This window comes from Oryza glaberrima, chromosome 1 (genome assembly GCF_000147395.1).
Source record: "Oryza glaberrima chromosome 1, OglaRS2, whole genome shotgun sequence".
Classification (NCBI taxonomy): Eukaryota; Viridiplantae; Streptophyta; class Magnoliopsida; order Poales; family Poaceae; genus Oryza; species Oryza glaberrima.
In genome coordinates this window covers 18,119,736-18,134,840 of record NC_068326.1, presented here as the reverse complement: position 1 = coordinate 18,134,840, position 15,105 = coordinate 18,119,736, and the positions used below count along the sequence as shown (strand labels likewise).

General features: G+C 38.8%; 1 protein-coding gene across 1 annotated transcript; it reads left to right on the top strand.

Moving 5' to 3' along the window:
- The first annotated feature begins 2,930 nt into the window (after positions 1-2,930).
- LOC127763350 (calcium permeable stress-gated cation channel 1-like) lies at positions 2,931-13,862 on the top strand. Its single transcript, XM_052288021.1, has 12 exons — positions 2,931-3,304; positions 5,108-5,464; positions 5,838-5,984; positions 6,547-6,682; positions 7,365-7,466; positions 7,735-7,854; positions 7,992-8,072; positions 8,373-8,713; positions 9,737-9,982; positions 10,695-11,019; positions 12,055-12,288; positions 13,445-13,862. The coding sequence occupies exons 2-12, from the start codon at positions 5,151-5,153 to the stop codon at positions 13,703-13,705; spliced, it is 2,307 nt and encodes a 768-aa protein (XP_052143981.1). The 5' UTR covers positions 2,931-3,304; positions 5,108-5,150; the 3' UTR covers positions 13,706-13,862.
- Positions 13,863-15,105: the final 1,243 nt, after the last annotated feature.

Sequence of the window (15,105 nt, the reverse complement as noted above, 5' to 3'; positions counted from 1 at the left end):
AGTATTAATTATTAAAATAAATACAAAATGGTTTTATTTGATTTTTAAAGCAACTTCTATATATATATATATATATATATATATATATATATATTTAGAAAATACACCATCTGGTAGTTAAAAAAAAAGTAGCCAAGCTGACCTCTACTTTAGAACATGGCCTTAGCAAACGATTATTTAACCTAGGGGTGGGAACAAATTTAGCCCTGTGAAAGCATACTTAGGGGGTGTTGATCCAGAGGTATAAAGTTTTAGCGTGTCACATCGGTTATTATGTCACATGGGGTGTTCGAGCACTAATAAAAAACTAATTATAGAATCAATCAGTAAACCGCAAGAAGAATTTATTAAGCCTAATTAATCCGTCATTAGCAAATGTTTATTGTAGCACCACATTGTCAAATCATGGAGTAATTAGGGTCCTGTTTAGTTCCAAAGTTTTTTTTTCAAACTTCCAACTTTCCATCACATCAAACTTTTCATACACAAATAATTTTTCTATCACATCTTACCAATTTCAACCAAACTTCCAAACTTCAGCATGAACTAAACACAGTCTAGGTTTAAAAGATTTGTCTCATAAATTAGTCGCAATCTGTGTAATTAGTTATTTTTAGTCTATATTTAATACTTAATGTAGGTGTTCAAACGTTCGATGTGACATGGTGAAAAATTTTGAGGTGAGATCTAAATAGGGCACTAAGGTGGTGTTCTTTTCACCTAAAGATGAAGATTATTATTTTTACGCATAACGAGGTGGTATTAATGTATGATTGATTGTGTTTTAATCACTACAAACTTGAAAAATAGATTTATATGATATTTTAGAGCAACTTTCATATAGAAAGTTTTTACACGAAACACATCGTTTAGCAGTTTGAAAAACGTACGACGAAAATTTAATTCTTCCTCCAACTTTTATTGGAGAAAAGAACGGGTGCCACTAATATAATGCCGATGCACATGTCAATTCGAGGAGCACGAACGGGTATGCACACTTTTCAGCACATGCACACAAAATCTTTGACATGTCAACGAGCCGGCCGCACGTTGTCTCAAGTACTGTATATAATCCTCCCGACATGTGCTAGTACTATTACTATATGCACGCCCTACACAATGCGCCGGTAAAATTAACTGAAGTCAACATGTCGAAGCAGCTAGTACTCCGTAGTAGAACGTACACCTACAGAACAGAATCCAGGTGAAGTACAGACAGACTCCAGAACCATGCAGCCGTTAAAAGCAGAAACCGAGAAATCAACCGAACCCCCGCGATCGGACGTCAGAACGCCGCAGGCCGCAGCCGGAAGCAAAGGATTCGTGGTCGGTCTCGTGGGCGCAGCGCTGGCGCAACATCTGGAGCGCGCAGCGGATGGAGCGGGTGGGTCGTTGCCTCGTTGGCCGGCGAAACCTCCCGTTTTCTCGCGCCGCCGTCCCATTTTCACGAGGCGTCCGCGTCGCATCCGGTGGAGGCGGCCGCGTCCCGCACGTTATACTGCATTTACTCTACTCCTATGGAGTAGTATATGTCAACTCAAGGCGTTTGACGAGCGTGCAGAGGCGAGGGCGAGGCGAGACCGGTTGTTTTGGCTGGGCAGCTGAGGTACGGTGTGCCGACACGGTCACACGGACAAAAAAACATGTGTTTTGCCGACAGGCCGTACTGGATCCGGATGGTGACGCGACGCCCGTCCGGATTGGATTCTAGATTAAAATAGTTCGTTCCATCGACGTGAGAATTCTCAGCGTACGTGTCGGCACGGCAACCACACGCACGCATACTCCCATTTCGCACCAGTTTGATAACCAATGACAGAGCCAGCACCCCGTGAGATCAATTATCACTGATTGAGGAGTATTACTGATTGATATTTTAGTGGGATCATTTACACAAAATCAAGTAGGTTTATATGGAAAAATTAGTACTTACAAGGGTGTTAGTGAAAAAGCCGTGGGGTATAGCTTATGGAGCAACTATTGACAACGCCGGTTTCTGTTTGTCACTTGCGAGCAATCTTTTCTGCAACAATGTACGTACGATTCTAGCAGTACCCCTCCTACCCTACCAGTACGTAGTACTACACCACAAAACATTGATGGATCGGTGGTCACGGACTAAACATTTCTTTCTGGTAATAAGTGTCCGGTGGTAACTAGCAAGGCTGTCACCGTTCTCGTGTGGACTTTATTCCCTGCCGATCCGTTCCGGCTCTTGATATGCACCGCACTTAAAATCAGTGCTATTTTGCGTAAGATGTTACTGCTCTTACTACGTAATTAGGAGCTGCCTAAGCGGTCAAGTGCTACTGCTGTACATCTATTGCACGTTGAAATTGTGCTGGTAGTCAATCTGGTCATTTGGTGGTAACACAAACATCGTGCTACAAACGGGGCTGATGCTGTACCCTTGTACCAACTACAGAGGAAACACCGCTCACCTAAAAACAGAACCTACGACTCATTCCATCCACACGCAAGCAAAATCTCACTGCCATACGGTACTCCTAGAGCCCTAGTAGGAAAAAAAACCCCGGAAAATGTCAGTACACAAAACTCCAACTCCCGTTTTGCATCTGGACCAGATTAGCAGTAACAAAAGTGAAAAAAAAGGGCGCACCTGCGCTGCGCTGCGCCCCCCTAAGGCCCTGACGTTGCATATCGTGTCCGTTTTCTTTGTTCTTTACCTGCTCCGGTGGTGGACCACCACCCCCGCTTCCCGTTTCCCACCCACGCCCCCGAGACGAAGCCGGCGTCTCGCGTGCGGGCGGCGGCCACGCTTCGCCGCCACGTCTCCCACGCAGCGAAGCGAACCCCAACCCAACCTAACCCAAGGTAAACTCCAACTCCATCAAGTAGCGGCGTACGCTGCCACGCGGGGTGACAGCTTTGCGCATGCGGTTAACAGCAACGTCTCTCTCTCCCTCTCCTCGCCCGTTTCCCCTTCTCGGCTTCGTCACCTTCTTCTCCTCCTCGAACAGAAGAGTCGGACCCTTCCAAAAGCGACGGGTAGATTGCCAGCCAGCCCAACCCCTTCCTACTCCCATCGCGATCCCTCGCCCTGCTCTGCTGCAGTGGGAGTAGGACAAGCGGCCGCGTCGCTCTCCGGTTCCATCCATCCACGGAATAGTAGAGTGTGCCAGTATTAGTACGAGTGGCAGTTTATTCTGCGTCCTGCTTCGTTCGTCGGTGAGGAGGAGGAGGAGGAGGAGAGAGGGAGGGGGGCAGAGTGGGCGCGGCGGCATTTCGGAGGGGGATGTGTAGCGGCGGCGGCGGCTAGGGTGGTGGTTTGCTGTTCTTCGAGGTGGGTTTCGGGGTTTCGTTCGTTCTTGGGTTTGTTGTCTCCTTCCCCGCCCTCCGCTCTCCCTGCGATTCTCTCTGCTCCTGTTCTTCGCTTCCTGTTGCTGGTCAGATCTGGGGTCTCCGGGTGCTTCCTCCCTTTCAAATTTTGTCTCCCCCCGTCTCCGATGCATTTGGATGTTTTGGTGATTGTTTCAATCCGTTTCCTCCATGGGTGACCATGCGGCTATAGCGCTATACGACTTTGCTTTACTTCTGTTGTCTTAAAACTTTTTTTCAGCTATTCTTACGGGGGAGTCCAAGAAGAGAAACATTTTGTTGGTGTCCTTACGATTTTTATGGGGGAACCGAATCTTTTTTGTTTTGTTTTTGCAAACAAAATAGGGAAATTTTGCTGTATGCCACTCGGAAAAGCTCTCCCCTTTGGGACTCTGCTGCAAAGTAGTAGGAGTAGAGTTCTTTTTATTTTCTGATATGACAAAGTAGAGTACTATTACCGCAACTAATCTAAGATTATTGTCTTTCTTGTTTAACTGTTCATGTGCTAAATCCCAACTGTTAGCACAAAATAGTACTACTACCAGATGAACTGGCTTTGGCTTCCACCGCAATTTTCTTTTGCTTTTTCGCTGTCAATTTCACAAATTAAATAATGGTAGAAGATATGGCTTTGGCTACCATTATACTACTAGTAGTAATGATCTTATGATTTTTTTCGTCCAGTTGGCAAATTAAAGTTAGTAAGAAACCTGCCTGCTTAATGCTACCTTTAAATGCCTGCCGTTTTTAAATTTAAATTACTTTTCTAGGCTGGCGTTTCAAGATTTTGTTTTTAGGAAAGCTTTAGGCTTCAAGCGGACGTTTTTTCAATTCAATGAATTTATACCCAAGTTGTGATCTTTTGGCCTGTCCCGATCACACGGCTGATATTCTGCACCTAAAACCAAATTTTGTTTTCTTACTCGCACATGTGCTACAATAATACTAATTATAAGGACTGTTGGATTATATCTAACCATCCATAATTCCAGTCCTGTTGCAGCTCATATAGTTCTTTTTTTAAAAAAATGCTGGAGGTCCAAAGTTCGTATCAGCCTAATCCATTGAGCATCGCAGAGCTGATATGATGGGAATATTAGTGGTTTCTCTTCTGGTTGTCAAATATAATTTTAGGAATAAAATCAACATTTACTTCCTTTCTGTAGCTGTCAGTCAGATAGGATTGCTGCACCTATGCTCGAGTTAATGTACGTTATACCATGCGAAACTCTGAAAGTATCTTATCAATGTCTTGCGATCCTCTTGACAATATTAACCCCTGAATCAGTATTTTTAAATGGGCATTTTCATCTGTTAGATCTGCTTGTTGTCTTTGTGCTAAAAAAAATCAATTTGGTCTGCCGTTATTGATGCGATACTGGAATTCACACAAAACATACCTTTGTGCTGAAGAAAACAATTGAGGCAGTCACCATTGATATAGGATAATGGATTCAAACAAAACATATCTTGGAATTACATACCTATTTTACATGATCTTGGTGCTAAAAGGGTTGAACATAATTGTGGAGTTAAACCTCGATTCAAGCCTGTGCTTATATGGGAATCATACTATGAATCAAACTAGAACTTAATGTATGATATGAAATTTCCAAGATTGGTGGCTATACCCCTCTTTACATTGTGTGGTTGTGTTCCCCACTCAACATGTCACATTGTTTTGCTATTTTGTTCACTAATTTTATAGTTTGTTTAACATAAAAGTTTGTTCCCTGTAACCGTAGTATTGTTTTCTTACATCTTTCAGCTAGCATCTGTAGTAATTCTTGCAAGTTATTTGAAGGACAAATATGGCTACTATTCAAGATATAGGTGTCTCTGCAGCTATCAACATACTGAGTGCCATCACTTTCCTGCTAGCATTTGCTTTCCTGCGACTACAGCCCATCAACGATAGGGTTTACTTCCCAAAGTGGTATCTCAAAGGTGCAAGAGAGAGTCCAAGTCATGGGGGTGCATTTGTGCGGAAGTTTGTCAATTTGGACATGCGATCATACTTGAAGGTCTTAAGTTGGATGCCTGCTGCTCTCAAAATGCCAGAGGATGAGTTAATTAGCCATGCAGGCCTTGATTCAGCTGTCTATCTGCGGATCTACTTAATAGGGTATGCAATTTATATTCATAAATTCTGCTAACTTTTTAAGTCGTCAATTATACTTTAGGTCAGACATATATTTAAGGGAGGGGGGGGGGGGGGGGGGGTTTAGCTTTCAGGTTTTCTCCTTGACAGAAGGGAAGGGCTCTAGTGTTGGACATATTTTAATATTTACATACTATTCATTTTAATTGTCTTATATTTTTATGGATTCTAAATCGTTGCTATTTCTCCATGTCTTACATATGTAGAAGTGTACTTCTAGTACCGAAAATGTTGTTTTGTTGAATGTTTCTGTTTTATCCACTGGGTATCCCCCATCTCTGTTACTTTTCTCTGCCAATACTTTTACACTAATCTCCTTTACTATTAACTGTTGCAGGCTTAAAATATTTGCTCCAATCACAGTTCTAGCATTTATTATTCTTGTGCCTGTTAATTGGACCAATATTACCCTTCAAAGCTCGAAGGTGCAGCACAGTGATATTGACAAACTTTCAATATCCAACATACCTGTAGGGTCAAAGAGGTTAGTACCAGATAATTTTTCTGTCTTAAAATATAGTAATATACCTACATATTACTGTTAATGTTGTGTACCATCTTTGGCTAAAATATGGGCATGCCTGATATATTACTTCAAACACAATTTAAGATAGTGAGTATGGGGTTGGTTCAAATGGTAAGTGGAATGATGATTGCTCTTACTTTCTTTCCCCATTTGGGCTTAGGAAAGTCATGAAGATCCGAAGATGTATAGAGATGACCATGCAGTATGAACTACCACCCAGCCTCTGTGATAATACATGAGCTGGGAGTCAGAAACGGTAGTAGCTTGCATGTGTGGGGTGTGCAATTCTGAAGGCCATTAGTTTTAACCTAGCTTGTTGTGTCAGTTTGGTGTGATACTTTGTAATAGTAATTAGACAAATAGTCGCAAAGGTTTGATCTTGCCATAGATAAGTAGGTGAGTGGTTATAGTTGATATTAGCCTTCCAGGCAGCACATTAGTCTTGCAGGATACCCTGTTCATCAACTCTGAAACTATTGTTTTAGTGTTCACTATGCCTGTGACTTTTTTTTTAATGCAGGTTCGCAGCTCACCTGACCATGGCTTATGTTTTCACATTTTGGACATGCTATGTGCTGTTACGGGAGTATGAAATAGTGGCAACAATGCGTCTGCGCTTTCTTGCATCAGAGAAGCGCCGCCCAGATCAGTTCACGGTATGATCTTGTGAACTCTATGCATTTGGCAGTTCAATTTATATTACTTGATATTTTCTTTCTAATCTGCCTTCCAATTCTACTTAGTTCATAGCATGTCATGTCACTAACAGTGTTCATTTCACAATGAATCTAATAATGCCACTTAAAGTCTTTTTACACATCTATGGAAGACAAAAAAGCTTCACCTCATGGATAGTGATTGAGGGACTACGTGGGAACTTGAATAATGTAAAATATCAGCTGATAAAAAAGATAATCATGAAAACCACTATTCTTGAAATGTTAAGGACATTGAGTTGTTGACATCAAAACCATAAAAGTATCATTATTGAATGCTTGCTGTATACTGCTCATTCTGTAAAATGAAAATTGTTAGGTATGTTTGCACTGTTTATTCTTATAGATGCACTAAGAAATGGATTTCTATCCAAAAGAAAAGACGAATTAGTTAGGGCACCAATAGTTTCAACTGCCAACTGGGTATAATTTTTAATGTGACTTTTGAACTTGCAAGTACCTGGTTCTATCCAGATATTTAACTAAGCTGAATGTGGCTAACCAAGATAGGTTGGTGGGAGAACTCATCTTTAAAATTGGAAAGCCTCTGGTGAAGGAAGATTTTGTAACTGATTATGACTGAAGAGCAATGATATACTAATTGACCAATGTTGATTTTTAGGTCCTTGTGCGGAATATACCGCCTGATCCTGATGAATCAATTGGTGAGCTTGTGGAACATTTCTTCCTTGTAAACCATCCTGACCATTATCTTACGCACCAGGTAATATTTTTATTTTACAGTCTGGTATTTATGCTTCACTGGATCTTTCTGTCTGGTCAGTTCAAAGTTCATAGCGAAGTCATGTGAATAGTTATATGCCATTAACTTCTTTCATATATGCCTTTCCTTTTTATCTTTCTGCAATCAAATGTAGTTCTGTTTGATTCCTTAGTTTTAACTGCTTATCGTTACTAAAAAAAAAAAATCTATGCTCTGATATGGCTTACCACTACCATGTTCTTATCATTCATTTCATGGACTGGTATAGGTTGTCTATAATGCAAATAAGCTTGATAAGATGGTCAAAGAGAAGAAGAAAATGCAGAATTGGCTTGATTACTATCAGCTGAAATATGAAAGAAATACATCTCAAAGGCCTACTACAAAGGTTGTTGCTAAATTTGATCATGTTAATCTCTTTACTTCTCTTACACAGTTCTTGTTGTTTTTATCAAAACAAAAAAGAATAATTTTTATTTATGATTCCTTATTTATTCTTCTTATTTTTCTATACTTCTTTTCCAGACTGGTTTTCTTGGATGTTTTGGTTCAAAGGTGGATGCTATTGAATACTACACATCTGAAATTGAGAGGATAGAAAAGGAAGTAAGTCATAATATCTTTGTGCTGTGCCTCCTAATGCATTATTCTGCTTTGAGTCTAGTGTTATTTCAAAATACTACAGTTGACTTCATATAGTGTCTTAACAAAAGTAAAGCTTCTTGCTATTTTACTGAAGCAAATAGTGTCTTTCTTTCTTGTCTTTGCATCCATCAATATTGGCAAATATGTGTTAGCTTTTATTAGTAGTTAGCACTGTATAAGTTGAATGTTGTGTTTCACATGTTAAAAGGATTTCCCCAGTACCATAAACCACCGGATTAACTTCTTATAAATGATATTTAGGAAACTGATGAACGTGGAAAGATTATGAAGGATCCAAAATCAGTTGTGCCAGCAGCCTTTGTTTCCTTCCGATCGCGGTGGGGAGCAGCAGTGTGTGCTCAGACACAGCAAACCAGTAATCCAACTGTCTGGTTGACCGAGTGGGCCCCAGAACCTCGTGATGTCTATTGGGATAACCTCTCTATTCCTTTTGTTTACCTGACAATTAGGAGGCTGATAATTGCGGTTGCATTCTTCTTCCTGAACTTCTTTTATGTGCTCCCGATTGCATTTGTTCAGTCCCTTGCAAATATTGAAGGGATTGAGAAGGCAGCTCCATTTCTGAAGCCTTTGATTGAAATGTACGTGCATTTATCTCTTTCTTCTGCAATAATTATTATCAGTTGTTCCTCAATTTTTTTTTTCAGTTGAAAGCTTACCACATACTGCTTTTCTAGTATTGGATTTTCAGAACATGGCTTTATGATCTTATCATCATCCAATATATGATTTAAGTGCTACTGCCATGTAATAAATTAGACTTCTGTGTGGGTTGCAACTTGCAAGGAATGTTATTGCAGAAAAAAAATGATAAAATATATTTTTGTTAACTTTTGATGATCAAATCCTTTCAAGATATCATAGGGTCAGTTGTCCTTTAAGGCTTTAAGTAAGCTTCAAGATAAATATCATGCAGAGGTAACAGAGGCTTTTTCCTACCGAATGAAACTGAGGAAATGTATACATGAAATCACGGTTGAACTTGAACTTACTGTTAAAGAATTGAAAACATGGCTTGGATGCTATGAAGGGGTTTAGTCCTGCTGCACTGTACACTCTTTACAGATGTATTTCTGTTATATATTTTGGCACATAATTTGTGAATTTCCAGTCATTGCAAATTTATTGTTTGTTAACATTTCATTCTTGCTTTCTTTTGGAAATACAACTGAAACTTGCTAGAATGAAATTAATTAGCATTATATCAGTTGTGCTTTTGCACCTGCTTTGTTGCCTGTGGCCATCAATAACTTGATGTTCTAGTGCAGCTAAAGTCTGTTCTATACACCTGATCCAGTACTTGCTGAAATCTGTCCATTGAATGGTTGATGCTAAGCAATACTGTTTTTTGCATCTTATTTTTCCTCTATTATGAAAATGTTTTGGCAATCTACCAATCTCACAACTTATCCATTAATGTACCACTTTGAGGAGCAAGCAAGTCATGGAACCTACCAAGCCGAAGTATATCTTTGAGCACCTAATGCCCTAAATAGACAAGTTCATAAACTTTACATTTGATTTACTACTTTTTTCTTCTACATTCTTCTGTTGTTGACTTGTTATTTCACTTATGTCAAATTTTCTTTTCAACTATTGCCCAGGCGTACTATTAAATCATTCATCCAAGGATTTCTGCCAGGAATTGCTCTGAAGATTTTCCTTATATTGCTCCCTAGCATATTAATGTTTATGTCTAAAGTTGAAGGATTGACATCGGTGTCCTCACTGGAGAGAAGATCTGCTTTTAAGTACTATATCTTCTTGTTCTTTAATGTATTCTTGGGAAGCATTATTGCAGGATCTGCTTTAGAGCAGCTCAAAACATTTCTTCACCAATCAGCAAATGAGTATGTCCTCTTGTCTACCCCACAAGCTGCACCTTCAATCCATTATCCTGTATGCTTGCAATTTATATATGTCCTGATACCACAATTTAATTTAATTTTACAAGCCATCCTATCTCTCTGATTGCGCTCAACTAAACCATAGAACATCACCAACCATAGATAGAAGTGTACAATAAATTATGTCAATGTGTTGATATTTTTTTCCTTTGTTTTGTTCATAGAGGTAGTTGACAAAACAAAAAAATATTGACTATGCCAAACTGATAGTTGCATTCTTTTGCTAGTTACAATATAGATGTGTCTCAAGCCTTAAAAGTTTTGCACGACATGAGACAGCAGGCAATTCTATTGGCTGTTACCTGTGACATAGATGGCAGTTGCAATTTATTTACATGAGCCAGCTGTAGTTAAAGAAGAGAGTGAGGGAGGGAGTAGCACCAACCATTCTAGAGCGCATATACATGGGTGTTTTTTGTTCATTCAGAACTAAACATGAACCGTGAAAAAAGTGGCACGAAGGTGCACATTCATCATATCATTTACTAATAAGGAAACTTGCTTTGTCACTGACGTTTGCCTATTGTTTTTGCATTGCTCTGCTGCCCTGCCTTTCATGCTCTTCATTTGTGCTACAATTTCCTATTGTATTTCCTTTCTTTTTCGAAGAAACTCTTATACTCCTTTTCAACTGTACTTATTTGCCTCTTTGCAGAATACCAAGGACAATTGGTGAAGCAATTCCAATGAAAGCAACCTTTTTTATAACATACGTAATGGTTGATGGTTGGGCTGGGGTAGCTGGTGAAATTTTAAGATTGAAACCATTGATAATCTTCCACTTGAAAAACTTTTTCTTGGTCAAGACTGAGAAAGACAGAGAAGAAGCAATGGACCCTGGAAGCATTGGTTTTGACTCAAATGAGCCTCAAATACAGCTCTATTTCTTGCTCGGACTTGTCTATGCTGTGGTGACACCATTTTTGCTTCCTTTCATATTAATATTCTTTGGGTTAGCATATGTGGTATACCGTCACCAGGTAATAACCCTTTGGAACACTTTGTGATTTTTAGCACTTTGTGATTAATCATGAATCTGTCCATCTTTTGTTTTGGGGTGCCAAGTGAAAGTAATTCTTGAAAAAATCATTTTCACAAATATATGTCTATCAATCTGAGTACTTCTTTTTGTACTTTGTTCAAATAATCATGAGGCTTGGGTTCACTGGCTAACTTCCTGTGTTATTATTGAAGTTCCACATCAGGATATTATGGAATGCATGTGCTGTCTTGATGGCAGTCGGACAAGCAAATCATTTGCATTGTAAATTTCATTGTTAGAAACATGCAGAGGAGCCCTCTTTAAAGTTTTGAGGCTACTGCTATCATCATATGTGCCATCATTTAATATGACATATAGCAAAATTAACCATGTTAAATTTTAAGAAACATGTCCAGTACATTGTTGCAAACCATCTTGTGGGTCCAAAAGCATTGATTATGAATGAGAGAATGAGATAAAAAATTGCTTACATTTCATCACCCTTAGTTTGGATTCATAAAATGAATGTGAGAATTTCCGTTTCCATTATCCTTTTCACTTATTGTTTGCCAGGGGTTTGTCCTCGTTGTTTCTCCCAGCACAAATTTAATTTGGTTTGAAATTTGACTGCGTTTCTGCTACATCAAGGACACTTCAAACTTGTTTTTTCCCCCATTTTGGAATCAAAACGATGTTGTTTTCTGTTTTGTACTTAAATAATGGATAACCAATTGCATTAGGTAGCTCCATATAATTTATCATGTTGCTATACAATCGCATACCCTGTCTGTACTTGTTTGTCAGGTGTGATAGTCTATGTGTTTGCTAGTCCACAATTATATAGTTCTTTTGATTCTTTGGCTATGTTGTCTACTATTATTTCCATGTAAGAAGTTAGCACTCTCGCCTTTCACTGTATTCAAAGGAATTAAATGTGTGACAATTTAGTCTTCGGTGCAATAGAACAAGTAATTCTACATTCTGATTATGTATTAAAATGATTGACTTCCTAACTGAGGGTTCATTGTTTCAGATAATAAATGTGTACAACCAAGAATATGAAAGTGCAGCAGCATTTTGGCCAAGTGTTCATGGACGCATAATTGTAGCATTAATCGTATCACAGCTGCTTCTCCTTGGATTACTAAGCACAAAAGGTGCTGGCCAGTCAACACCGGTGCTCCTTGTTCTCCCTGTTGTAACCTTTTATTTCTATAAATACTGCAAGAATCGCTATGAGCCTGCTTTTGTGGAATATCCATTACAGGTAATGCTCATCTCAGAATCAGTTTATCATGCCACTATGTATTTTAAGTTTTTATCTATTAAACCTTAGCTTGTGAAATAAAAAACAATATTAAAATTCTGAAGTTTTCGTAGTTAATACCTCGGGATGAAAGTTCCTATACATGTTGATAAGAACATATGAGCGTATTATCACCAATTCACCCATGGTTCTATTTGAAATGAACTGTAAATAACCAAAAACATAGTAGATGTCTGTTACCATAATTTGTCTAGAGCCCTATAGAATTGCTTTTTAGCCAAAGCTGTCGTGGTGTAGTAAAATGAACTAAATATCCAGAAATGGTAGATTTTAACAGCCAGCAAGTTTAAAATGTTTTATACAATCTTGTTAGCAGGATTGGCATATAGTTGCCTTCAGTAAGATTTGGGTGTATGACGTACTGAAGTAGTATTATTTAGTCGATGAATATTCACATTTTTTTAAGAATAAGAGTACATGGAAGTGGCTATTCTCATCGAATGCTGCTTTGCAAGAAATATGCCAAGCACAAGTCTGCAACTAACAAGATATCTGAAGGCATCTGTTTAAATCCTTTCCAAGTGTGTGTGATGGTCCTATGTGTTCAAATTTATCAATAGTACAACATAAGTACTCTGCCATTAAATTATTTTCGACGTGCCTTTTTTTACAACAAGGCTACTGCTGTTGAATGGTTCTGCTTACAAAAGAAATCATTTGTAGTGATATCTACAGAGATGGTGTTGAAACTTTATCATGCAAAATAAATGTCTTAACATACAGCCTCATCATTTGGCTTTTTTCGTAATAAGCCAAAACGGCTTATTAGAGAATAAAAATGAATTTGTAGGTAAAACTTTTATATATGTGTTCTCGGTGACTTAAAAGCCAATGCTGAAAAAGAAACTACGTTGAAAATATCTCAAAATCAATGTCAAAATTAAGTTTGAAAATTCAAATTTTGGCTTTTTCTTTGGCTGAATAGGCCATCCGATGGGAGCCATAACTTGGATAGAATTGAAGCTTCTATATTTTATTTTGGACATTGTCAGTTCTATGTCAAAAGGAGAATGTGCATCTTGTGAATTAGAGAAACTGTGGAATTCAACCTTCAAACTGAAATCAACCAATAACGTCTCATCATTCCCTTTTCCAGGATGCAATGCGGAAGGATACCCTAGAACGCGCAAGAGAGCCAGGGTTCGACCTCAAAGGATACCTGATGAATGCCTACATCCACCCGGTGTTCAAAGGCGACGAGGACGACGAGAAGTTCTCCATCTCCGACGAACCAGAGGCAGAGCAGGTTCTCGTGGCGACAAAGCGCCAGTCCAGACGGAACACCCCAGTTCCGAGTAAATACAATGGCTCTGAATCACCTTCCCTTGCTGAAATTGTAAATGATCAACGGCTATAAATATAATAGAGGTGATGGCTAGTAGGTTTGTAGTTTCGACATGTACATTAAGTAAAAGAGCACCAATAATGGTTTTGAGGATCGGTTTTGTTTACAGCAAGGAGCAATGGCAAAATATATATATATACCAATGGGCTCCCGATGTTGCTTTGCTGTATTTTTCACTGTTTTCCTGGTGATGTGGTGGTGTAAATTGCTATCCCCTGGTTCATTGTTTTCTGCGGTTATGAATCTGTGGTCGCACGATCCTAGCCAAGATCTTGGTAAATTCTCCGGTTATTTTGTAGGAATCTGGAACTAAACAAGATGAAAAGAAAAACGGAGTAAATATCGAAGCCACCAAATCTGCTGCCTGCCGCTTGCTGGCGTTTGTTTCACTCGCATAGTCGCATGCCCCACTTAATCAATCACATCCCACAATCAAGACCACTGTTACATTAGAAGAACGCATCAGTTGACAAATACTGAGCTAACTCAAAGCAAAGGGCTGTTGTAATTTTTCCCTTTTCTTTTCTCTCGGTTGATCAGTTTTCATTTTTAAGCACACTAGAAAAAATATAACGAGTGAAGGCTATTTTAATTTTATTATTATTATATGGTTTAGTTGAGATGAAATTCACTGTGGGAATTCGTTTGGATTTATCTTTTTTTTAAAAAAAATCATGAGCTGCAATTAGGAGTCCGATCGTCTCAACTAAGCATGTGAGTTTTTTAAAAGAAATTTTTTATACAACTTCTTTGTATTTTCAAAATCGAACGAACTTAAAAAACCAACTTAAATACGGATATGTATTTTCAAAAGTGAACGAACTTAAAAACCAACCTATACACGGATGACATACTAAAGTACTGGCAAAAACATCTTTAATTTTTATAATAGAGATTAGTTTTTTTTAACAGTTTTTATATATGTGGGATTAGGATGGTAAGGGAAGGAGGAGATATTAGAGAAATCACTGATCGACGATCGTTACCTTGTCAACGGAAGTTCCCCGGATTGAGTCCGTAGCAATTAGTTCTTGCGCCTTCGCCGCTGGTCGCAGCAAATCTGGAGCTAAGCGAGAGAATGAAGAGAGAAACGACTAGGACGAATTTTGCCCGCGCCTAATATCTTTTGCTATTTGATCTGAATGAATTGATGTTCGGCACAATACCTGGAGATATATCTTTGTCGTGTGGCTATCAAACCGGCACCGGCTCTCACTTCGCCCTACCATCCACGGCACTCAAGGAGGATAAACTCGACGGCAAATTAGCTAGCATCACCAGCAAAAGAACCTCGACATAAGAATCTTTGTATACGGATGAAAAGTACTCCCACTGTTTCGTACCATAAATCTTAAAAAAATATCATTTTAATTTTATTTTTTTTGCTATTCAAACTTAAAAAGAGTTTGACT